Source organism: Mixophyes fleayi, chromosome 4 (assembly GCF_038048845.1).
Source record: "Mixophyes fleayi isolate aMixFle1 chromosome 4, aMixFle1.hap1, whole genome shotgun sequence".
In the NCBI taxonomy this organism is placed as follows: domain Eukaryota; kingdom Metazoa; phylum Chordata; class Amphibia; order Anura; family Limnodynastidae; genus Mixophyes; species Mixophyes fleayi.
In genome coordinates this window covers 243,322,701-243,350,524 of record NC_134405.1, presented here as the reverse complement: position 1 = coordinate 243,350,524, position 27,824 = coordinate 243,322,701, and the positions used below count along the sequence as shown (strand labels likewise).

The 27,824-nt window shown below is 36.9% G+C and overlaps 1 protein-coding gene across 2 annotated transcripts in view; it reads left to right on the top strand.

The window, feature by feature from the left end:
• Positions 1-27,824, top strand: part of PAWR (pro-apoptotic WT1 regulator) — a 98,729-nt gene that overhangs the window by 45,106 nt on the left and 25,799 nt on the right. For both annotated transcript variants that reach the window (XM_075209589.1, XM_075209590.1), the window contains exon 3: positions 22,446-22,571. In XM_075209589.1, the coding sequence (XP_075065690.1) occupies positions 22,446-22,571 (126 nt within the window). The remainder of the gene's footprint in view (positions 1-22,445; positions 22,572-27,824) is intronic.

Below are 27,824 nucleotides of genomic sequence, written 5' to 3'. Positions count from 1 at the left end.
AATTTTAGATATGGTGATATATCGTGCAAATATTGTAGGCATAATTTCCCCATTTTTTAATTGCTGATCAATTTCAACCATTTCTTTGGCAGGTTTTTCAAAAATGTCATTAACTTACTCAGACAAGTTTACATGCTAAGGGATGGTACTTTGGGGGCATTTAATAAAAAATGTTCCCGGACAGCGCTTCTGATAGGAGTCTGTCCCTGCAATGACTTTTCCTTACCTTTTAACTCAGAGGGGGTATTCAATTGTTAGCGAGTTCACTAAAATACTCGCGCTCGAAAAATATTACCGTTAATACAATAATTACTTGCTGGATTTCAGCTCGCAGCTCTCTGAGCTGCGAGCTGAAATCCAGCGAGTAAATTACCGTATTAACGGTATTTACGCGCAGATTACCGTATTAACGGTAATCTTTTTCGAGCGCGAGTATTTTAGCAAACTCGCTAACAATTGAATACCCCCCAGAGAGTCAGTAATGCGCATGTGCAATAGTTACTGGAGAGGTGAGCAGGAAGGCTCCGGAGAAGGATCCCAAGATCGCTCTAATGCAATGCTCTCCTCATAGGGCAGAACGGCTAATGCCATCTTCAAATGGTGTTGGCCATCGGGATCAAGCTCCGAAAAGCTAGGCTTTTTGGGGCTAGTTAAATTGCCCCATACCACAATCCCCATTGAAAATAATAGGGACTGTGGTTAAGCGCAAAACTAATGCAGGAGATATCATTGCAGATGCAGTCGGTTCAAGTCCTGGGTTTCTCATAACCACGCTTGGTTTCAGCTGTATCATTAGCACCACTGCAGGGCAGATGTAAGTGACGATTGATAGTGATGGGAGTCACAGCATAGTCTTTATTTTAAAAGCTACACATATGCATGCTGCTAGATCGCACAGGACATGTGTATGCAAGTAAGGTATACCATAAGGCATTGTATGTACAGTATGCATTAAAATCAAATTTATGAATTTAATGTTAAATACATTTTTTTGTAATTTTTTTTAAATCCATATTTATGTTAATGATTATACTGTTAAAAGTTGTTTAGTTTATAGTATACATCTTTTTGTATGTGGCCTTATATTGCAAAAATGCTTGCATGTGTAGTGTAGTCTATTTTGTCTACATAAGGTAAGTACCATTTAGGAAGATCATGTTTACACCCAGATTCCAATCGAAAAGTGTTTTGGGATCTGCTTCGATTTGAATATGGATGGAACTTCGCTCAATATTTCCATTTTTTGGTCTGGTCCCTGTTTTAAGAGCTACAGACTACCTTCTATAGCAAGAGTTAGTGTACCTGTCACCTATTTTCTTTAATGATAATGCAGCTTATCATATTAGCTCACTAAGAACTGGTGATAGATAGTACGGTGGCAACTCAAACATATTGGCAATGCTGTGGGTAAGAGATGCACATTAATCAGTTGATCAATCATTCACATAAGTTTACTTTTGGCACAGTCACTGATCTGGATTAGAGGACAAAGAAGAAGCATATCCTGGTCTATACAAATTTAGAAACTACTGCACAATAGCTTTGTAAAGCAGAGATTGCATTTGAAGTAAAATAAACTTTTCTTTTAAATCTGATATCCTACATTTTAACAGATTTTGCTAGATTTTTCACTAATTCATGAATACTGTAAATCAATTTGTTTCCAATTTATTTTAAAGTTGATTTTTCCTCACTATCTAATTCATTAACTTTAAACAAACCATATAAAAGTTTTTGTGTTCTACGTTTTTAAGGCTATTTAATTGTCTAAGCATGTTTGCTCAGCTATTTCTGTAGTCAGCAATGCTTGGAAATGCTGTGATCTGCTCTTTAGAGATGAAAATGTCATCAAACATAATGAAATCTAATTCCTATTGCTGTTCTTCTCCCTGTGTGAAGTGTAAAACAGCTAGAGGATGTTAGAACTTTGAGATGAAAGGCTTGTAATACTGAAATAATAAGACTTCTAATTATAGTATACTATTATGAAATAATTTTCTAACTAAAATGTCTAGCGCCCTTTTGGTATAAAGCATTAGGTGCCTCTTGCATGAGCTTTCATTATTATAAATGAAAGTTTATTTGAGCTAGTACTTGTTAACAAAGTAGCTTATGTTACCTAGTGAGCATAACCTTTGTTTAGTTCCAAGGTTTTTATTGTGTTTCTTGCATGGGTAGTTTTGACATTTTAGCTTGGATGAAAGCCTTATTTGAGAGACCAGGTATCGCAGATAACATTTTGCATCCCCTCACACCATTTTGATGAAAAACTTTGTTTCCAGTTTACTGCACTATGAAGTATTCGGTCAGACTGTACACATATTTTGTATATCCAATATAAATTGGCCTTTAAACCATGAATTGAACCTATTTCTATTTATTGGCAATTTTTCATTTGGGAATATATTAAATACCAGCAAAGATTTGAAAACCAATCCAGGAACACATTGCATCACTATACGTTGTGCAGGACTCTATAGGTTTGAACATGATCAAAATACAATTATTTTTAATTCTATTTATAGTTATGGATTAATTTTCCCTGGAGCCCATATGTCGAAAACTAGAAAGCAAAGAAAGAAGTGTAATTGCAGCTCTTCAGTAACAAATGTCAAACATGATCTCTATTTGTTCATGCAGTTACTGTGACCAGAGCTTCTAGACAATGTACTGAGGAGAGGAATGCTAGAGGCAGTTTTCAAGAAGGACAGGGGATTTTTACATTTAATTTAGTACATTTTAATATACTGCTCTAAACGGCAGAGAAATCCCTGTCTCTGGAAAACACTGTCCCAAGCTCATTTTACTCATTTAAATCTTTTCATATTTTTGTTGGCTTTACCTGTGCAATGATTAAGACATTATGTAAATGATTAAGGGTATAGAGTGAATAAGATTGTAGCAAGAAAGTTCTCTGTCACTGCATTGGGTAGAGGATGATTATAACACACAAATACATTTACATATTCACATTTTTTTTTTAAAAAAAAAACAACAACAATTATATGTTTCTGAGAGGTTTACTTGAAGTTAGAAGTTATGTGCTGTAGACTGATCAGCATAAAGGTAACTTAGTTGAGCAAGAATTAGCTGTGTAAAGTGAAGCATTTTTCGTATAATAATCACCCAACTTAATTTAATGAGAGGGTCTATTGTCATTTGATGCAGCACTTTAGACAGTGTTTAAGGCATCATGGTGGTAAAGTTGATCTGTTTCTCTTGTATACAGATCATAAAGATTTTTATCACGGTGAAAGTTTGTCATAATCCTGATTTATGAGTAAGATAACAAAGGCAAAATAGTTTATAAAAAGTACCCAATACAATAAGATATTGTATGTATTTTATGAATGTAATACATGTTTTGTATTAATTAGAGAGTTTAACTTCAGATGGTGTGAATTGTGTTATAATTATGACATCATATTAAATAAAATAGCTACTTGGTGTTTGGTAATACATTTTAATTTCTCGAAATGATTAATTGAACTGGTATTCCATAACCTAAAAGGATGGTATGGAATCAGAATTTAGTTGGCACAATCTTTGTCTGACAGATATTCTCTGGAGCTCTTGTTTACTCCCATTCAAGAGAATTTTGTCTCCATGTAAGGAAGAATGTGAGCTGGAGCCTGTGGTATTGATTGTGCTTGTGAAAACATTCTTACTTAACCTCTGTTGCTCACTCAGCCTTCTCTTTTACAAACACCATCATTATGGCTTTTGAAAGATTGTGAAAAATTGAAAGCATAGTTTAATACATAAGGGTGGGCACATTTGTGGCTGCTGACTTCTGTGGATTTGATATGCAATTCCGTAAATAGATTGTGTGTGAAAGCCTAATTTTTTGCCATAGAACTAAAAAAAAAAATGTTTAAAATCTCAATCAAAGAGCTTGTCTACAAATCTAATTTTTGTTTACGCTACATGAAAGAACTGAGGCTAGATTTACTAAGCTGCGAATTTGAAAAAGTGTAGATGTTGCTTATAGCAACCAATCAGGATTTAGCTGTCATTTTGTAGAATGTACTAATAAATAAATAACTATAATCTGATTTCTTGCTATAGGCAACATCTCCACTTTTTCAAACATGCAGCTTAATAAATTTACCCCATGGTCTTTAGAAGAGTATTGTTTTCTTTTTAATTTGTATGCTTAGATCACCATTGAGAGTTGTTTTTTTTTTTATTATATTTAAATCCCGCGGTTCAGTAAATATACCCCCTAAATTTTAAATAGTATGCCTGAAAATGTATCTGTGCTATTACTTGTCAATATATAAACAGGAACTAATTTTATGATTTTTCCCTCACAGTTCTTGCATATCTTATAAAACTGGAGTAAAACGAAAATATTTTTCTAGGTGGTAGCGCAGCTTTTAAATTGTTGTATGTAAAACTTTTTTTTAAAATGGTTGTTTTTAGAAAATAATATATTTTAAGTTAACAAATACATTTATTCTACTTTCCATTTACTCTTTTTCATATGTGAACTAGCGGTTTAAGGGACACATTTATCAATCTTCTCATAAAGTGAAAAATAGTTTTCAATCCTTATCACATTGATAAGGATTGAACTATTTCTTAAATTTATGAAAAACAGAACACAGAAACAGCAGTTCCGATAAACTGCTGTTCCTGTGATAAAAAAAACCACATACTTACCCCGCCTCTTCGGAATGCACTGTCTCCGGATCTCCTCCAGGTCTTCTTCGCTCCTCTTCATACATCAATTGCGCATGTGCAGTTTGAAGAACTACACATGCGCATAAACATCTCCACTCTGTCTCTGCAATGAGAGAGCGGTGAGTGACAGGGAGGGATCATGTGATCCCTCCACACATGCGCTGTCCAGCTCTGCTCTTCGGAGCAGAGCTGACAGCACTGAAATTTTTAATTTATGATGATGTACGCCAGCTTCAGCTGACGTACATTAACATGACAAGTTTCCAGAATTATTTTTTTTTTCCCGAAACTTGTTAAATTGCGACCGGGAGGGCCGTGGATTACATGCATGATAGTGCACCATCACTATTTGTTAAATATGCCCCTATATATCTATATTTTAGATATCCAATTATCTAGTAATAGTATCTAGATACTAAGATACACAAGTAACTAGATCATACTACATACCCAGAAAAATCTGAATCTAAATATTGGACTAACTTCAGCTCGTCATAAAGGACAAACATTTGTATTTGGCCCAGACCTACATATTAGCCAATACAGCATGGTGATATGTTATAGTAGATAGATATCTACTTTTGCTTAAATATATTGTTTTAGCTTATTACTAGAGATGGGCGGGTCCGGTTCTCCGAGAACCGAACCCACCCGAACTTTGGGTATCCGAGTACCGAGCTGAGCAGCTCGGTACTCTCCCGCCCATTCCGAATCCAAATCGAGGCCGAACGTCATTGTGACGTCGTCGGATCTCGGGACTCGGTTCTCGCGATACTTCAACTTTATAAATACACGCCTCCACAGCAATCCATCGCCATTTGACAGAGGGAGAGAGCAGGGTGTAGTCATAGGCTAATTAGAGCAGGGACAGAGAATACCATATTGTTCTTGCAATTGCTCTAACCAAAATCGCTAGTGCAGAGAGGAGGATAGAGGTTTATTATTTTTTCTTCATATTTGGCACTCCCCAGCGCTTTTGGGGTGTCCCCCATAATTGTGCATTAATATTTCTGGCTGTCAAAAGTCATATCTGTCAGCAGTATCTACTCAATAATTTGTAGCACACCTCAGTGTTTTTGGGGTGTCCCCCATAATTGTGCATTAATATTTCTGGCTGTCAAAAGTCATATCTGTCAGCAGTATCTACTCAATAATTTTTAGCACTCCTCAGTGTTTTTGGGGTGTCCTCCCTAATTGTGCATTAATATTTCTGGCTGTCAAAAGTCATATCTGTCAGCAGTATCTACTCAATAATTTGTAGCACACCTCAGTGTTTTTGGGGTGTCCCCCATAATTGTGCATTAATATTTCTGGCTGTCAAAAGTCATATCTGTCAGCAGTATCTACTCAATAATTTTTAGCACTCCTCAGTGTTTTTGGGGTGTCCTCCCTAATTGTGCATTAATATTTCTGGCTGTCAAAAGTCATATCTGTCAGCAGTATCTACTCAATAATTTTTAGCACTCCTCAGTGTTTTTGGGGTGTCCTCCCTAATTGTGCATTAATATTTCTGGCTGTCAAAAGTCATATCTGTCAGCAGTATCTACTCAATAATTTGTAGCACACCTCAGTGTTTTTGGGGTGTCCCCCATAATTGTGCATTAATATTTCTGGCTGTCAAAAGTCATATCTGTCAGCAGTATCTACTCAATAATTTTTAGCACTCCTCAGTGTTTTTGGGGTGTCCTCCCTAATTGTGCATTAATATTTCTGGCTGTCAAAAGTCATATCTGTCAGCAGTATCTACTCAATAATTTTTAGCACTCCCCAGTGGTTTGCGCTCAGAATGGATTCAAAGCAGTCCACATATGATCTAAATGAGCAACCAGGTTCTGTCACCAGTCCTGATGTTAGTGTTCCCAGTACGTCATCTGGCCAAGGCGATGTCAAACAACAGAGTGTTTTCAAATTAGTGCAAAAAACAAAAACCCAAAAAAATTTTACTGTATTGAAGCGAAAAAGAAGTGTAACTGAGCAAAAGTTAAGTGACGATAAAAAAAAAATTGCAAGCATGCCATTCTACACACGCAGTGGCAAAGAGAGAATGAGGCCTTCACCTTTGGCTATTAGTGGCAGATCCCAAAAAGTTACCCAGCCTACAATTGGTGCACAACTACTGTTACGCGTCAAAGCCGAGCTGCAAGATAACAGTGAGGCATTACAGGAGAATATTTGCTCTGATTCACAAATGACAACAATCCCTGTGGAGAGTCCATCCAACAGTGGGATGTCTAATCGTGACCATTCTGTTAGTCTACCCATAAAGAAGGGCCCTTTCAGCAGTTCTGCTGATGTGTGCCTGAACAGCCCGAGTGTAGCCGGTGATACACCAAGTGAGGATGACACTTTGTCTTTAGAAGAGGATGTGGGGGAGATTTGGGTATCCGACGATGAGGATGCGGTTGATTGTGTAAGTCCTGCAGCAGTGTGGCACCAGTGGGAGCAGTTCTGGCATGTGAGGTTCTGGCACCAATATGCACTTTCCAAACACAAGCAGGGATGACGCAGGGGGCAGACCACAACAGTTTGACATCTGGGCTGGTTTGAAGGATTTGTCAAAAAAATGTGTGACCTTGACCATAATTCCAACCAATCCTACTATTAACATGCAAAGGATGGTGGAGGGCCTATCAGGGATTAAACTGTATTTTTCATAATTTTCACTAATAATGTTTGGGTGTAATATACACCCAAAGACGAGTGCTCAATTGCTAAGAGTCATTGATGGAGAGGAAGACAAGCAGGCTTGTCTGTAGAATTTGCAGGCAAATTGTGCTGCGTTATATAGGTAACACCCAAAGAGAAGAGCTCCATTGCTCCATTGCTAATTGTAATTGCTGAAATAGAAATAATAGGGCTGACAGTCTTGGTCTAAATCTGCAGTTACATTTTATTGTACCATAGCTCATTGCGAAACTGGAGAGGTGGCAGGGTTTAGTGATAATCTTCCTCCAACAATACTAATTCATCCCAATATCATAGAAGTCTGTGTAGTATGATGTAATTGCTGATAATGGCCTTCCAAAGGGAATGACTAGTTGATTTTAGGGCAGAGCTGTCACGGTTTTTGGGCAATTCTTTTACAGCACAGCAAATATCAAAATGTTTAGCGGACTCATCTGCATCATCACTGGGTGTCTTGGGAAAGCAATTTCTTTTATTACAAGCAGTTGCCAGAGAAACTGAAGGAGAAGACGTCCCAACAAGATGTTGATAAGTCTGGGATCCTTGCAAAGAAAATTAAGTATTTCATCTACAATTAAAATATAGTTAGCACATTTACTTTGTTTTATTGCACACTATAATTTTATGTAGCACCTTTTCAAAATCTATTATTAAGGCAATCACTTGACTCAAGCTAACTGTGTCTGCACTTTCTTCACAGGTAACTACTTCGCTGGACTAAAGTATATTCCCCTCAAATGCTAGTCTTCTTGCAGCTGCTGTATTCTCCTACATGCTGTTGCAGAAACCACAAATTGACCCTAAATGTTTATGGACACAAACAGCATCTCCTGCATGTCATTTTTCAAAAGTTCTGTAACACCAAGTTGATAGTGTGTGCAAAACAGGAAATGTGATGGAATTCAGCCCCGCTGTAATGCTGGACCAATATTGGGGTCGTAATCAGAAATGACATATCCTCAGGAGACTCCAAGCAGGATTAGCCATCTTTCAATGACATCCCTTAGTTTTTGGAACAGTTTGTCAGCTGTATGCCTCTTAGTGAAGCTGCTGATACACAGAGTAGCCTACTTCTCAAAAATGTGATGCACCTGGGTACATGCTGCTGCTGTCCATGCTGGGGAAGGCGAAAGACCAACCCAGTGGGCTTTCACAGTCATATAATCTTTTGTTTGCCCAGTTCCGCTTGTACACATATCTGTGGTTAAGTGTACAGTGGGTAGAATACCATTTTGTCACCCAATAATGACATTTTTAGGAACTTTCCGGTACAGGAGAGAATAAGCTTTTCTAGTAAAATGGTATAGTGATGACATTTGCTAACAGGGACATAACACCTCAATTAAATGTCTTAAACCAACTGTATTAATAGTGGACATTGGACACAGATCTAACGCTAGCATAGTACCCAGGGCGTCTGTGATCCGCTTTGCGACTGGGTGACAGGTTTCATTCTTGCTTCCTCTTGCAGAGGATTGTTTACTTGCCAATTGTTGGGGGGGAAGATTGCAGGTGCTGGGATGTAGATGAGAGAAGGGAGGTAGATTATGCTGGAATGCTTGTTGTTAATTTTTTTTTAACCAAAGTTTCTGATTTTCCCAACAGTTTGCCAATAACTCGCTGAAAAATGACGAAACATGGATGAGGATCCCAGATGGTTAAGGTCCCTACCTCTACTGAGTGTGGCTTTCAAAATGTTACAAATGGATAGACAACTCTTGCCAGGATTCGTGTAAAAATAATTCCACACTTAAGAGGTGGATTTTTGGTCTTATGCCCAGGCATGACAATGGCCTTTTTGTTATCACTGGCAAGAACTGCAGCAATTTTTCTTTTCAAGTGTATGAAAATCATATTGTGACATAGGAGGTGTTCAAAATTGAATAAAAAATGACTGGAAATTAGTGTTACTGAGGTTAATAATAATGTAGCTACAAAATAATACCTAAATTATGTTATTTTAGCACCAATAAATGTAATTTTTATAACAAATTGCAAAACAAAACCAAACAAAACCAAAACCAAAACCAAAACACGCAATGGCGGTTTTGCAAAACCAAAACCAAAACACGACGGTAATCCAGATCCAAAACCGAATCCAAAACCAAAACACGGGGGTCAGTGACCATCTCTACTTATTACTAAGATAAAGGGTAAAGTGGAGCACTTTTGGAGGTTAGAGAGACACACTTGCAGCCCTTTAAGTGTGAGGAGGCAACTTCCCTGCACCCATCACGAAATGTTCACATAATGTAACTTAATGTTAATACATTCAAGTTAGTCATTATATTATATTTTCTTTCTTCACCCTCAGCAAAATTGTGCAACCAACTTCTAAAATATAGAAGCATTTTCACACTACAAGTTATGAGGGGGAATATGACTTGCAGAAAGTGCCAAATTAAATATGCATTTTCAAATACTACAAGCATTATGAAATATAACCTTGGTGTAATGTGTCATATATACAAAAAAAACTCTTATGGCTGTAAGTAAGAAGGTAGATCATGGTAAGTTTCCAATGTTCTTCTTGAATCAGATGTCCTGCTGCTTCTGTATTGTACAACACCAGCATCACAAATATTTGCCGAATCAGCTTCTGAATTAACCAAATAATGCAAACAACTTTCAATATCTTCATTTGTAGACAATAGGACACCTGAAGTTAAAAAAAAAGATGGCAAGTTTTTGCAAGGGCAATATGTTTTTCTCGTAGGCAATTGTCAATAACTGAAAGCACATATTGGTAGGAAGCTTTTAAATTACCAAGACCATCACGCTGTTTGCCCAGCAGGGGTAGAATATTTAAGGGTAATTTAATATGTCCAAGAAATAATCAGTACGGACAAATGTGGGAGAAGAAGGAATAATACATTTGATAACACCTCAGCTCTGTTTTTTTTTTTTTTATTACAGACACATTTTTTTAAAAAAAAATTTTAAATATATTTTATTGAGTTTTACACTACAGACAATGAGGGAAACAGGCAATACAGGTGAAACAAAACTGCAATGAAGTTTTCACGTAAAATAAGCAGCGTATTATTATCGATATGAAAATACAAAAGTAAATTTAACAAGAGCTGGAGGGAGGGGAAAGAGAGAGAGGAAAGAATAGGAGTAAGAGGGACAGAAGAAATCACTAGCCAAAGTGAAGGAAAGAAAAGTAGGAAGAAGATGGTGAATCATGACAAGGTTAAAGATTGGTAGTTAGGGCTCAAAGGCCTTAAAATGGAAGAGGGGAGGAGGCTCCGTGATGCTCAGTCCAAGGACTCTAGACCTTATCGAATTGGACAGGAGTGTGGCGGAGAATGCTAGTCATATACTCCATATGATAAACTTGCCAAATGTGGTTGATAACCGATGGCAGAGAGGGAGGACTCAGATTTTTCCAAAATAGAGCAATTTGGCATCTAGCAGCACTAAGTATATGTGTGATAAGTTTCTGAGTTGATTTTGATATCTTGGGAATAGAACGAGGTAGTAAGGAATACGACAAAGATGGGGGAAGAGAAATCTGAGTGACATTGGAAATTAACCGATGGACCGACTTCCAGAAAGGGAGTAGTTTTGGACAGTGCCACCATATATGAGACAGGGTGCTCTCCTGACCTCATTGACGCCAGCATAGCGATGAGGAGCCTGGATATATCATGTGAAGATGGTGAGGCACCAAATACCAATGGTAAAAGATCTTGCGACTGTTTTCGCTTATCTTAATGCAAATAGAGGTCTTTGAGAGATTCAGGCGAATCTTAACCCATTCCCCAGGAGGGAGTGACTCCCCCATGTCCTCCTCCCATTTGAGCTTGTGGGGCAATTATATTTTGCCATAAGGCGATAGAATGTGGAAATCAAGCCCTGAGAAGAGGAGCAAAGATCACAAAACGAGACCAAAGGAGAAGTTAGGTGTATATCAGTAACTGTACGTCGGATGGAGTTATACAAATGTCGAAGTTGTAGGTATTAAAAGAAGCAGGACGGAGGGATACGAATACGCGTTTGGATATCAGTAAAAGAGGGAAAGATTTGCAGCGGTATGATGTCTGAGAGGAAGTTGATGCCACATCGCATCCAGTAGAAAAATTGAATCGGGCGGAGTCCAGGAGGAAAGGCGGGATTATTCCAAAGAGGAGTCATGCGCCATGAGTTAGGAGCTTAATTATATAAGGAGACTGTATGAGTCCAGGAAGCAAGTGAGAATGCTAGTGGATGGGGGAGACGTGAGGAAGGAGGCCGATGTTGGGGTTTAAGCCAAAGAAGCAAGGAGGGCGAGGTAGTATCTGTGAGAGCGGATTCAATATCGACCTACACTCGCTGTCCTGGAGGAGAATGAAGGAGTACACACTGGGTGAGATGAGTAGCACGATAATATTTGAGAAAGTGGGGAACACCCAGACCTCCTTCTTGAATAGATTTGTGAAGAGTCTGCATACGAATTCTGGGCTTTCTAGCAGACCAGACAAATTTGGTAGCCATTTGTTGAAGGAGCTTAAAGGAGTTAGCGGGGACTTTGAGGGGTAAGGTCTGAAACGGGTATAAAAGCAGAGGAAGGATGTTCATTTTAAGGGAGTTTATTCTGCCCGTCCAGGAGATAATGAGTTTGGCCCACTTTAAAAGGTCAGTCTTAATGGCTGTAAATAAAGAGGGGAAGTTTGCCACGTACAGCTGATCGTAGAATCTAGTGAGGTAGATCCCGAGATATTTTAGTTATTACAGACACATTTAAACGAGAGAGCAAGCATACTACAAACTATATCAGTAAAATATATTGAGTCCTAGAGAAGATTGGGAGTGGTAAAGTGTTCGCTAACCGACAATGCCTGTAATATGAAAGCGGCATTAGTGATAATTGATAAATATCCATATATTACTGTAATAGGATGTGCATCCATTTTGCTAAGCATATAAAAGATACTCCTACTAGAGCTGCAAATTGTAAAACCGCACTTCCACCTATGTCACTTTAAAATGGCTGTAGAGGATCGAGGTGGGAGGTGAGCAGGAGGACCAATCAGAAGCCACAATCTCAACTAGAGTACAGTGATGACAGTCAAACTATGTACTAAAATTAGATATATTATTGATATCAATTGAAAGTTTCAAAGAAATATGGAAACTCTTTAAGAAACCCTAAAAACGAAGGATTTTAAAATATCAAGCAGTGTTAGCAACGCAGTGTTAGCAACACAGTATTTTATGATGTCTTCTGTATTTAGTTGTGAAGAGTTTAAAGACAGTTTCTTAAGCAATCATTTCACCTGATTCAAGCAGTTCACTTTGTCGGACATCTTTTTTTTTTATATGATCCCGAAAAAAACAGTTATTATTTGTAAGTATCCACACCAAATCAAAAAATCGATTTAAACTGCTGATAGTGATGGCTCAAGAAATTAGACTGATGAGGCAGTATCATGAGGCAATTATTTTATTTAATTATTTCTCACAGCCTGCTTTGCTGGCGAGCGGGATGATGGGTCTAAGTACATTTGTGGTTTAAGCCATATGAGCGCATCGGTATGAAACATCAAAGCATTTGACAAAGGCAAGACAATTATTCTGCAGTGATCCAGTGTTTGTTCTTTAGCCCACTGCATCCACACCACCATGTTTATTGCTAAAGTGATAGGAATGGATTTTCAACTGCCAATGGTTGTCAAGGTTTGAAGAGTTGTTTATCCTAATATGCATCATATGCACCTTTTCTGTTACCTAGCTGTTAGTAGACTGGCAGCAGCCAGTCTATTAAGGTGTCAACCCCTTTTATCATCTGTCTGTTTCTGGCCAAAGGCTAGTCATTGCTTGGGTGCTATTTTCGTTGTAGGCCTTTCTTGATAAATGAGTGACACACATGGAAAGACCTCAATCATGTTATGGATTCTCATAAATTCATTCTTTTGTTTTTGGCACCCTCTGCTAGGTACTACCAGCATTAGGTAGCTGCCTAAATTGTTGCAATTTGGAGGGTGCTCAGAGGGGAAAGGAACTGATGCTGTCCTGTCTGAACGGGAAGTAGGATGAGATGCAGGTGCTGAGTGACGCCCTGAGAAGGTTGTGAGCATGTGTGCCATGGAGACAGAGTGAAAAAGGACGCGGTTCAGCAGGAAGTCATAGATGCTGTCTAGGGATGACACTCATTGTAGAGCACTACTTAATAATACAGCCTTAATTACAATTTAATACTAATAATAATAATAATAATAATAATAATAATACTACAGTCTATATTGCACAGTACATATAAATTAGACACCATTGCGCAGTATAATAATCATTGGTAAGGTGCAGCCGTGGTGGATGCATTTGGGATCATGTGTCATTCTGTTTGCAGTTGAGACTGCAGTGACTCCAAATGCTACTTCTTGGCAACCCAAAGGAGGCAAGACTTAATATTTTTATTTTGCAAAAGTCCTTTTGTGTTGGAGCCTGGGAAGTGGGTAATTGGGGGGAAGGGGGGTGGTAGGCTGAAGCTTTGCCTAGGGTGACAAAAAACCTTGTACCTGCTCGACCCACTGCCCTGCTGTGTCATACATCTTTTGTCCTGCCTATTCTGCCTCAATTGCACCCTCAATACATAATGTTTGCCTTTCTGATTTAAATAGCATTGTCTGCTGCTCAATCATTGACAGCATCAAATGAGCAAAGTGCATGGGAATGGAAGGCGTGCCTAATAAACTGGTAATTTATTGTGTGTGTGGTCCACTGTTAATCCCAGGCGATGTTCCTTTAATAGTTGGCTAAATAAAGGATATTTGAATAAATAATTGATTTCTGTTATTCAAACTTTTTATTGACAACAAACATTGTACCATTTCCATGTAGTACATAGTGTATCTTAATTCATTAAAAAAATAAATAAAGTTAATAGTTTTATTGGGTTTTTCAAACAAAGAAATTGGAGGAAAGTTATACATAACAATGCAATCAAGAGCAATACTAGGTGTCAAATAATGCACACTAAATACCACAAGGCAAATTTTCAAAGGGGAAGAGTGAAAAGAGTTGAGATTGAGAAAGGGAAGAGAGGGAGGGAGGGAGGTAAGTCACTATTTGCAAGGTAGATTAGGTAATCGAACTGACAGCTTGAGGCAATCCGAGTGAGTGATGGAGAGCTAAGGGACTTAGAATGCAAGGGGAGAGGGGGACTCATGGAACTCAGTCCAAGGAATCCATACACAGTTAAATTGGACAGGGGTGTGGCAGAGTATGCTTGTGATGTATTCTATGTGGTGAACATGCCATATGTGATTAATAAGTGCACTAGGGCCAGCTCTGGATTTTTCCAAAAAAAGAGCAATTTGGCACTGAGAATGCGTGTAATGAGTTTTTGCGTGTATTTTGGGACACCAGACATAGTGAGGAAGTAAGGAATAAGATTGAGAGGCAGGATGGGAAGCATATCTTAACTTTTAATCATATTTGCCCACTCTCCCGGAATGTCTGGGAGACTCCCAAATTTCAGGTAGGTCTCCCAGACTGCTGGCAGAGCAGGTAATTCTCTCGCATCTACCTATTTCCTAGTGAAGTGGTCAGGATGGGAGCCTCAATGATGCGATTTGTGAATCGCGTCATTTTGGCCATGCCACTCACAGCAAAATGACTCAATTGTCCCCACCCAGTAGCCTACCTTCCCACTATAATAAATTTGCAACACATGTAAAGAACTACAAACTTGGTATGGTATGCTTGTAATGCGTGTCTCTGTTCTTGCATGAATTAACTTTCTATGGTGAATTGGGTGAAGATAGAAGCAGATAATAAAAGCAAGTTCAAGGATATTTGTCACGCAGAAATTAAGCACTTTATATTCTTGTTTTATTAGCATTTTAATTCAGTAATGTATTGATTGGATTTCAAAATTATTTTTCATTTCTTGTATGTTTTATAATAAAACTTAACTGAAACAGCCTGCAATTCCAAAATATCCCCTTGACGCAGATGAGAACAATATTGCTTACTAAGAGTACAAAGCTTTGCCCTTATAAGGATACTGCTTAACCACCAAATCTGAAGAACATTCTTCCAATAGATATGCAAGGAATGCTTTTTTTTCACTTCATAAAATCCTCTGTATATGACTACCACATGCTTTGCATTTTAACATAGAACATAAAGTTTGTGATACATTTATTCTCAGGTAGTCTAATTTTATATTTTTTCTGTTAGTGTCAAAGCACATGTATTTAACTGCATGTTTGCAGAAAGGCTATTGAATTACAAACTTGTGAACATGGGTTATATTTTATATTTTCACTATTTTATCTGTTACAGCAGACACATATGTGACATTTCTGTCTCATGCCTCAGTGATTTCACTATTTCCTAGCGAATTAGTAGTCTGTATTCTTACATTTATTGTTTTATATGACAAAATTTCTGTGTGAACTTTGGATGTATGAGCTTTGTTTTACAATAGTGGTATATTTGACACCACAATGTTTCCACATCAGTTTTACAGGTTCTTCTCATACAAAGACTTATTAAATGACAGCACTTAATATATCTTTGACATTTACTAAATAGTGTTATAAAGCATATAAAATTAGGGCTTCCTGTCCCCCACCTCTTCCATGCCCCACGTACATGGGACGCACAGACAGAAACACATAGAACAGAGACTTCCGTATATAATGCAGCCAGTAATGCCAGTTTTTATATACGGTCACTACTGATCAGTATATAATCCACAAAACATTGCCCAGGATATTAAATAGCCATCATTGCCCAGGATATTAAATAGCCATCATTGCCCAGTATATTAATAAATGGTAATTTGGCTGGTGATGTCCCTGTGGATGTATTTGGGTTCATTATTATTAGTTTAGAGACTGAGAGCATCCAGTATGCAGAAATCTGGGTCTATCACTAAAGTACCTGGTGGTGTTTTGAGATAGATGTTGAGAGATGAAGAAATAAGTAGTAGAAATCCTGATTTGTTCATTCTGCTAAGGTGAAGTTCCTAAATAAAGTTTTGTTAGAACATCAATTTCATTGAATTACCTCTTATTTTACGGTGTGTCTCTATGACTCTATTATACAAGTGGCAGACATTTTTCTGGCCTAAAATAAAAATTCTATGAAAATTTCATAAACCCAAGTTATATGGCATGACATGCAATTTATTTTCTTGACAATAATATACTGCAATTAATTCCTCAAGAGGCGTTTGTGAACTCGGTTCTTTACTTTATTTGCAGATTGATCCTATAGCAATAAGTATATACCTTACTAAGTATTTGTGTGGAATACATCAATGCCTTTCCACATAAGTATTTTGCATTTAAAGATTAGTTTATACTAGCTGAGCCATTTGCACATACACATGTAATTATTATTATACAAATGATATTCATGCTTGCATTTTGTACTTGTATAATAGCTGTTTTTTTCAGATATTAGTCATTGTTTAATCATGTAGAGCTTGAGGAAATAATGTGCTGGTTGAAGTTTGCTTTGGCAAAATGAATAGACTTTTTAGCTTGCTGTTAGGTTCCCAGCAAAATGCATATCCCATGTGACCTAACATGTCAATGACTTGAGAAACTGCAGTAGGGTTACTACATCTTCACAGAGCAAAGGCTGCCATTTAGACTAAAGGGAAACAATCTCTTGTTTTAATGTGTAATTATTCTGTTCCAGTCCATTAAACAAAAGAACCCCTTTGTGTTTTGTAAGTAACTGATGGACTGAATCAGGATTCCATTTCTAAAACACATTTTTATTCTAAATTATGAAATTAAACCTTCGATCATCCTGTATGGATGCATATGTACAAATATCTTTTCATTATCATAATTCACCACTTCTAATCAAAAATTATAGCATTGTTACCATTTATATAATGTTTGCTTTTTAAGCTCTTTACATGTATTTGCACATTTATTATAGTGTTCTAGAAGTATTCCAGTAATTTGAAAAAATAAAAATGGTTACTTTCGGTGTAGCTGTTGGTAACATATAGAGAACCCTTGATGTTTTTAAGGGATTGTCTTCTCTCGCATAAATTGGTTTAAATTCATAGTAGGAATAATACTACTTAGTATTGTGGAGGTACCAAGGTTTGGTGCCCCTATTAACAATCTCTGATAACCTGATTTCCTTTCAGCAGCAAAATTTCAACCGGAGAGGATGAAATGAAACACAGACAAGTAGTTGTAGTTTCATAATCTGCTCTGAGGGACTTCCCAGACTCTTCCTTTTATTATACTTAAGCTCGAGCATGAACTGGTTAAAAACAAGTACATTTAAGGAAATCTATTTAGCTCAGCAAATATTTCTTTGCAACAATAAGTACATATAAAGCAGTATGCTTTGTCCACTACTGTGTAATGTCTATCAGACGTTGTATTTAGTCTTGCATCCTATTTTAGTCTCTGTTTCATGGGAAACACTTGTTTTTTCTTCGATTCTTATGTCAAGGGCGTAGTTCTCATACCTGTAGTTATAGATTTTTAAGGTAGATCACACATATATTTGTACTTTTAATAACTATTCATTGTTTTATGCTCTCACAGTATGCACACTGCCAACTGTCTCCCACTGCTTTTTCAGGCCCGGCAGGTCTTAGTGAGCACTGAAGTGATGCATAAACATTGGTATTATAGCTCCCATGTGTCCTGCTGTTTTGACTAGAAATTTAGAGAAATTTTATGGATTTCTATAAATGTTTTACCTAGTTTGGCAATGGAAAAAAAGTTTGAGGTGTATTTTGTGGCTTGCTCAAGCTTCAGGTCACATTGATCATTGTTTGGTCTCGTGTACCCTCCTCCACAAAAATTATGGTAGGTGTGATTATGATAGCAGCACATTTTACATAGAATGAGAAGCCCACTTTCACAGCCTGCAAAACAAAGTGTGAATGACCCTAATACCATTTAGTTGGCCCATCTCATAATGGATGTTTCTCTAAATCCAGCTCTGTGAGACAGGGCAAAAGAGGTATTCTGAGTGTGGAAGGATGGGCATTAAGCTATAAAATTGACAATAAATTTTAAAATTGATAATTATTTTATTTACAGATGGTTTCGGAAAATTCATTTCGTAAAAATTACACTGCACGGCTGATTATATATTTTAATAGTTGTTTTAAATCTTGGTGAATGACAGGGGTTTTACCCTAGTTGTAGCCTACTTTAATTGATAACTAACCTCAAAAATTATATTCTCATATATAAAACATCCCTGAGAATCTTCCTGTGTATTAATCCACCAATCTATAGCCTGTGCTAAACTTTGGGTGATTAGTGAACTAGTAAGCCAATCACACAAGCTCTGAGTTTTTACAGTGCAAAAGGAAGAAGCACCTTCCCTCTTAGCTATTTGTTAGGATGAAGTGGTTGATGTTGTTCATACACTTCTGCAAAATGTTTAATTTGTTTTAAGGACTCAAATTGATTGATTAGATCACTCCTCTCTTAGGTAATCCTTAACAGGTGTCCCCTACATAACCAAGGATTTCTGTGCACAATGCTAAAAATGAAATATGTACTGCTCATGGACAGTACATAGTAAAATGATAGTTTGCATCCCTTGCTACCCCCTTTGCATATTCAAACACCTGTGCCATTTGGCACTTCAGTGCAAATGTTCTTACTGCATTTTGTTGAAAAGTGAAGTACCGTATTTCCCCATGTATAGGACGCACCTTTTTCCCCACAAATTTTGGGTCTAAAACCTGGGTGCGTCTTATACAGGGGTAGCGGGGATGCAGGGGGGGCAGCGGGGGGGATCAAGGGGGAGCGGGGCAGTGTTACAGGGGCAGCGGAGGGATCGAGGGGGAGCGAGGCAGCGTTACAGGGGCAGCAGGGGGGATCGAGGGGGGGATCCAGCAGGCGGGGGACAGGCAGAGAGTGGCAGCGGGGATCCAGCAGGCGGGGGACAGGCAGAGAGTGGCAGCGGGGATCCAGCAGGCGGGGGACAGGCAGAGAATGGCAGCGGGGATCCAGGAGGAGGGGGAGAGGCAGAGTGTGGCAACGGGGATCCAGCAGGTGGGGGATAGGCAGAGTGGCAGCGGGGATCCAGCAGGTGGGGGACAGGCAGTGAGTGGCATCGGGGATCCAGCAGGCGGGGGACGGAGGCACAGAGCAGCCCGCCATTACACTCTCCCTGCCTTTTTTGACAGCTACCGTAATATTTTTTTTTTTCAAATTTCGGGGCCAAAATTAAGGTGCGTCTTATACATGGGAGCGCCTTATACATGGGGAAATACGGTAATCTTTACGTGGGGAGGGTTGAATCCCAATACACCTGGGATAGTGATTAGGCTGCAAATCTGGTTTACTATGGCTGCTCCATAGATGATCTTATTTTCATTTGGGATGGGGATTATTTGTCAGCACAGGAATTTGTAATACCTTAATACTAATCCTTCTAATCTCAAATTCACTTACTGTTGCCACAAAACCTACATTGTTTTCTGTATCTGGCCCTATCAGTCCAGGGCACACAAATAACCACCTCTACATTCCACAAAAAAGTGGATTCCTGTAGCGATCTTCACTATAAAAGTGGACATAAACCTTGGATAATGAATCCAAGAACCAAGAGTCAATGTATGCTAGTGAAACGTCATTTACAAGGCCAAAAATGTTAGCGACTTTTAGAGAGAGAGATTTTCCTACCCATCTTCTTGTGAAGGCTTTTGAACAGGTGGAAGAAAAGAATAGGGAAACATTACTTACCTCAAAGAAGAATGTGGAAGTTTCTGGTAATAAAATGTCCTTTATCACTAAACTTAATAGACGCTCCTATGAAATTAGAAATATTATTAAGAAAAACTATTGCATTCTAAACCAAGATAACCTTCTAAAATTGCATCTACCTGAAAATCCAGTAGTGATCTTTAAGAAGGCCGCTTCAAATAAGAATAGAATACATAAAAATTAAGCGTTTTATTAATTGGAATACAGAATTTGTCATCTATCTTCTACAGTATAGTGGTCTGTTACAATACAAAGGCAGAACCACAAGAAAACTATAGAATAGATTTGTGGCACATAAAATAAATATTGTAAAAAAACTTTAGAAATCATAGTGTGTCTACTCTAGACACTGTGAAACTGTTCATGACTCGGACCCATCTCATTTGAAAGTTTATGGGATAGAATAGATTGAAACAACTGAAAGATGTGGGGATCATTACAGACAGCTCTGCAGATAAGAATCCTTTTTGATCCATGAATTAGAATGTCTGTCCCCCAATGGTTAAATGGAACTGTAGACTTGAATGATCTAATATGAGAAGCCAATTTATCTATTAAATATGTTGGATTATGTTTATATAAAAATATATATTATTGAATTATTAAAAATAAAGAATGAAGGATAAAATGTATATGGAGATAATAGTAGAAAAAAACATAGAATTAAAATATCAACTAACAAATGTTTGGGATATATTGACTGTAAAAGTTCTTGTAATTACTTTGTTAATAATTGATGAGGAAAGCATAAAAATATAATATAATAAGCAGTTAATTGTTTTCATGCATGTTATTTTGATTTATTATGATTTTTCATTTGCACATATATTTATGTAGTAATACTTTTTATTTATATCATCTTATGTAATTATGATTATTAAGAACACACCTCATTGATTGATAATAGATTTTATTTTATTTTACATTCTATTATACATTTGATGTACATTCTGCAGATAATATGGTTAATAAAGGTCTCTGATTCTTTTTGGCTATAAATAATTTTTGAATCTAAGCCTTCCTACCAATGTATCTGCTTGCAAAGGTGTGTTTGTCTAACCTATTTATTTCAGACACAATCTAGACTTTATAGTTATACTCTACTATAATGAAACATGTTGGGAATATAATTAGATTTGTATCGGCAATATCATTATTATTCAAGAACTACCATCTCATGCATTCGGTTTACTGTAGAGATGGTGAATCACCATCATCTCTGTACCTCTGTTGGCACTGACCGTTACATTGAGTAACCTGGCAACAAGCTGCAACACTCTATCTGGAACCGTGCAGGATCCTTAATGAGACAGCAGGCATGGTGCAATATACTTCCAGGGATTGCTTAGAATAAGCTGTGCGAGTATGTGTGGAGCAGTGATGATCTTCATTAAACACTGAACCTGACTCGACATACACCTAAGTGTGGAATCTATTTGTATTGAAGCTAAGTCTCCGCTACCTATGATAGCGCAAGAATTGTGTTCCTTTGGAGACTGTCATTGCAAGTTTTCCACTGCATCTAAAGAATTAGTAAGATCTGATGTATGAAATGCTTTACAACAATATATTCTAGTCTATTCTCAAGATGATATCTTTGATACGCACTGTTTCATTTTGAATTGGATTAATATATTCTACAAATTTTGATTGCCGAGTCATGAAATAAACTGTAAAGGTGACGGCTGTTTTGATCTAGAGGTTATTTATTAAAATCACCCCACATTCTTCGACTTTTATACATAATTTGGATGCTAACAACTGCTTTGTAACCTCTAATCAGTGTACACTGAAAAGAAACTGTATGGATTACTAGCGATTTGTCGTTTACCTTAGTAAGCGTCTATTAATCACTATTTATTTGCCTTTAGTATTCAACTATTGATGAGCGGACTTAGTGTGCTTTAAATCATTTACTATTTTCTGCTCGTGTGCAATACCCAGTTTATATTTAATTGGCTGAGTTAAGCCATTTAGTATACACTTTTGCCAAAACAACACTTACATGACAATTTTTTTAAAATAACTGACATATATCTTCTGACTGCAAAAGTTTCTTCAAGTTGCCTAGGGCAACCATATACAGTGATCCAAGCAGTTTGCATACAGGTCTGTGATTCTCCCTGCATTATTACCTGAGATTTTTATTTTATGCAGGAAGCAACTAATAAGGATCATCTAATGGTGGAGTTATCTATTAAATACTTTATTGCAGTTTTGATATCAACTTACTTAATTTATAACAAAGCTTTTGTTAACAAATGATAACTTGTTCTAGATTACTGCTGTACAATTGTATTTACGTTAATTTTAGTTAAATCCAGTTCGCACAATTAATTTCCTCCTTTAAAATGTTTGTTTTTATTTATGCAGAGCCCTGATGAGTATGATGGAGATGAAGCTGGCCAGAAAGAAAGGAAGAGAGAAGATACAGTTACCCAGAAAAACACAGAACAGAATGAATCCTTAACTATAAACCCAAGTGACTATTTGCAACCGGTGAGAATATATATATTTTTTTCTTCCTTACCTCGATAATAATAGAATATTTTCCCTTTTTCACTCATCTTCTTTAGTTCAACCTAAGGCATGAATAAAGTATAAAAATGAGATCTAAACCTGTGTATTCAGCAAACACCTGTCTCCTTAACTCTATATACATGTATACCAACATATTTGTTGATGCAGAGGGTTAATTGATAAGAGTAGATGTTGCTATTTTTAGCAATTTATTTTTAATTTACTCATCTCCTCTTCTTAAGTTTTTTTTAATTACTGTAATTTAAGTAATGTTATTCTTAGTTTGGTCAGATTGAATGTAGATGTGCCCTACAATAGGTACAGGTTTGTGCTTGTTTCCTCTCTATCAGTCATACAGCTCTGAGTCAGAATTCCAGTGTCTCTTAAGTACAATGTATCCCTTCACCAAATAGCTTTTTGTTTGTGTAGAAGCCAGAAAGATGTTCTGAAGGTCATACGAAGTTTTCATTGGAATGCAAACCAAAATATTTAGCTTTGATGTTGAAACAATTGCTCCTATCCAATTTCTTCTTGGTTGGGAGACTAAACAACAAGTATGTGTAAAGGCTTGACTGTGAAAATGACAAGGAAGTTGAACACTATTAAGTAGTGCAGAGTAAAAAAACGATACATTGTGCGTGTTGTCATCTGTACATGGCATTGGTTAGACCCAGTCCATGCTGCTAGTTGCATTTTTGTGGTGGCCATACATTGTGCAATCTAGTTGTACTGTTCGATCATTAAAAAGGTGGATCTGTGAATAATTTGCTTGAAATGGTCTCCAATGCTTTTAGTGACTGGATAGACTGGATCACATTGAGGGCTGTTAGTGCTGTCAACAGGTATCGCACGCATTTAACAATCATTTACAAGGTAGAATTATAGACTTATCAGAAAAAGATCCAAAGTAATTTTCTGAGCATCACACACATTTTAGGGGAAAATGGGTGGCAGTATCAGGTCATTTTTATGATTAAGCTGCCTAGACATACTTTTGTGTATTTACACAGGGTTGGTGATCTTAATCCTTGTGCCATTGTGATCTGTCAGAAATTAACCAGAGCCTAACTCACTTTGGGCAAACAGGCAGGACAGATGGGAAGCCGGTATACATAAAAGTCTTCCCAAACTATCACAGTCTATCACAAATACCCTTAGTTCCTGATATTTTTACATGCATGTTTCTCAATGTAATAGTGGATTGTTGACATTAGGCAACTTTCATTTTAGAGGTCCTTTCAAGTGTAATTTTCTTGTGAATTTAAATGTTAGTATGGTATGTTAAATGGCTATGTATATGTAACAATATTGCCTTGTCAGGCTGAATTAGAATCTGAGATGTGTGTTTAATTGTGAATGAATGGCATGTGAGGAATGCAGAGATCTGAGGTAGTACATGCTTCCTAGTAAACGGAAGACTTGCATGCCTTCTATCTCCCCAAAGCCTTGCACTCCTAGTTCATTGCCAAGAATGTGGAGAAACTAAACCATTTCCAGGCAAAGTGTCTGCTTTAGTGCCCTTTCCTGTATATATTATTAGAACATGTGCAGAGAAAATGTCATGAAGCTGAACGCATGGCTATACATTGCAGTCTTGGAGCCTGCAATAATCAACAGATTAGTAATTATGTCAACATTGCCTGTGCAGGATGTGTTTGTGTTTATGTAGCCTGGGGTTCATGTGGCACATTACATTGTAAACAGTTCATGCTTTACAATGACACTTGTAAAAGAACAGTCTGAAATATATACATATATAAAGTATAACCTCATTACTGAATTCCTGCTGAATGACTGTTATGTGAACGACAGTATACATAAGGAATGAGTTACTGATGATATGCAAATGTATTTATATTACATTTTTAGTACATATGCCACATACACCACTTTCCCAGCCTTCACCTGTAAGAAATGTGTCAAAATCTCAATGGCTAGAAACATTTATTAAGTGTGTAATAATGAATTACTTTTTTTTTTTTTTTTTTTTTTAAATGTTCTTCAGTAGTCAGTGTCAAGCTTGTGGATTTTGATCTTTTTAAAAGTGACATACAGATTGAATGATTAATCAAACACAAAAATTGATCTTTGAATTTATAATGTCTGAAAGGCAACCCATTGATATTACTTTCCGTGAGACAATTGCACAATCTTTAACTATATGCAGTTTGTCTTGTGCATTTAGATCTTTATTTTACAGCACTTGAATTTATTGCAATGTATTATTTACATTATACATTACTCTGTTCTCCTTTATCCATAGTAGATGGCAAGCATTAAATGTTAAAGTTGTACATTGAAGCACACCTCTCATCTACACACAGGGGAGACAGCCATTTTATGGGCTGAACCAATAATCGTAAGAAGGCAGCCTAATAATACACATAGGAACCAGTGCTCCTTAATCATGTGACCAGGTTCCTGGAGCCTATCGAATTATTACTTATGGGATATGTTATGAATGTTTGTTCAGACTTGAAAATGGCTGCCTCCACTCTTTGTAGATGACGGATACATCTTAATTAATTAAAAATCTGTTCCAGTTTGTACACGGAGGAACACATTTTGCACATAAAAACGTAAAAGATAAATAAACTCTATGGGCATGATTCATTAAGGTAAATTACGCAAAATTAAATAAGGCAAAACCATGTGCATTGGAGGGGGAGGTACATTTTAAATGTGATGGCAGATGTATATTTGGGGTAGGGAATGTCCTAGATCAACTTTAAATTTCATTGTACAAATAAGCTATCAAGTATTTGTGTGCTACATGAAAAAACAGCCAGTATTATCCTTATGTGCAAAATAATAAACTAATTTGCACCCTTTGCATTGTAACATGGTTTTTTTGTGCAGAAAACTTACTCAATTTTTTGATTAACTTTCCTTAATGAATCAGGCCCTATAGTCCTGTAATATAGTATATGATGGTTCTTGCAGAAAAGGGTAAAATGTACAGCCCTTGTTTAAAGTACTAGAGAAACCTTCAAACCCTAAATGAAAAACGTAATAATAATATTAAACTTTATGAAGTGTTACATTTCAAACTAATTGGTCTAAAACACATGATTATCCTTATGTTGATCTAATGAAGAGCTGCATGATATATCTTTTGTATTTGTTTAATGATATATCTTTAAAGGACCACTTTACTTAAAGCAACAATCCTACGTATAAGTTTGTTTTTCTTTATATTGCAAGTTATGTACCTTCTTTTTTAAGCATGCATCTGGAGAAAAAACAAATAATGCAGACATAGGCTCAGAATCTCAATCTGATCGCAGTGTACCAGTGATGCTTTTTTCAAGTTTAAATTTTAACATGTTACACTGTAATAAGAAATATAAGTCCTGATCTCATGATCTTAATGAAAGCTATTTTTCCTACATCTACGTCTTTCCTACGTCTTTTCCTACATTTTCCACTATATTTGGGTCATGCAACAATGATGTGTAATTGTGTAAGAAGCATGAAGTCTAGCTCTGAAGTCAGATATAGCATGTAATTAATGTATATCACACAAAGTAGAATTGTTGTATGCTACTACAGGAGAAGTGAAGTGTTAATAAGTTGCATCAAAACGGGATTGATATACTTACAATGCATTTCATAGATATAGAATTGTGGTTGACCCTGTGCACACCCAGTATATGCAACTGTCTTCTATTTCCGATCACATTGTCGCATTGACAATGGTGGCTCTGCTAGGCTATACAGAATGATTGGTCCATTGAATTGTTAATAGTGCATCTGATGACATTCTCTGCAGAAAGCACTAAAATTAGTATGAATAAAGAGCAGATGGGAGATACATATATAATATAGACACCTTCAGAAATCATGCGGTGCTAGGTTTTTATTTTCTTCTCAAATTCAATGCTTGCCAATGCAGTTTTTGCCCATTAGTTTTGTTTCATATGGTTTATCTCTAAAATCCTTATCTTTTGAGCATTCAGGTCGAGTTCCTTATCCGCGAATCAATTATTGGTCTTAACTCAACTGCAATTTTTATTTAGATTTGAGTAGCCAAATTGCACAACTCTAGCTGCTCAGATGTTGAGTGACTGACTGGGTTGTACTTTCTATCTGGCTGCACTATGATCTCTTTTAGTCTCGACGGCTTATAACCTCATATACACTGCAATAGCGGTCATCTGCTGACCTATTTTTTCACTGACAAATAGGTTCTGATGAGACTAGATTGAATCCTGATCTTTCATAAGCGCAATGGTTAGCCATTTTGTAATGCTACTGCTGGCTCTCGTGCTGCTTACCTTTCCAGTAATTAGCAAAAGACTGCTGCTAGCCAATGCTCTTATGTCTCTTATGTAAGTACAGGAAAGGCCGAATGTGGCCCATGTTCCACCAGTTGGGCACCTGGGTCAAGTTATTTTTATGCAATGTAATTTAGTAAATAAATCTTATAAAATATAATAAATCTCAAATGCATCCAAATTAAACAAAACTGTAAATAAAAATATTGTAAAATACACTAAGTACCTACTGTATTGTCTAAACCCATGTGACACCTTGCATTTAAAATAGTCATATGATGGTCTCCAAGCAAGAATGCATACACATGATAGCAATTGCTCTGCAGCATGTTGTACAGCCCTCCTCCATGTTCCACCATCAACTCTGAGGTGGTGGTCAGGGCTGCTCTGTTTTTCAGCAGTGCTACGTAACATGTTATAACTCTATATTACATATGGCACAACCCTGCTTGAAAAATGGAACCCTGGGAATCTGTTTAATTATATTCAGAATTTTATGTTTGGGGTTTCTAGTCAAAATATTTCTGCAGAGCTCACCAAATTTGGTTATAAGTGTCATTATGTACAGCCATATAAAATGTTACAGCAGGTTTTACGATATACAATCATGACAAAAATAAATCTTTGTTTGGTTTGGACATAATAATCATATAGTCCTCACCAAGTCCTAAACTCACTATGTTACAAGTAACCCATAATCGTTTTTACGTTAACATTATTCAACTAAAAATTGTCAACATAAAGAAACCATGTGTAAGAAATAAGTGCACCTGATGATTCAGTTTGTAGAACCACATTTAGCAGCAAACGGTTGAAGTAATAGTTGGTGATGAAACCAAAAACAAATTTCAATATTTTACCTCTGAGAGATGGTGCACAAACTATCTTTAGACTGAGTGGAATTCCTGTACAGAATACAAAACTTTGGTGCATAAAAGCTGTCCATGTTTAAATC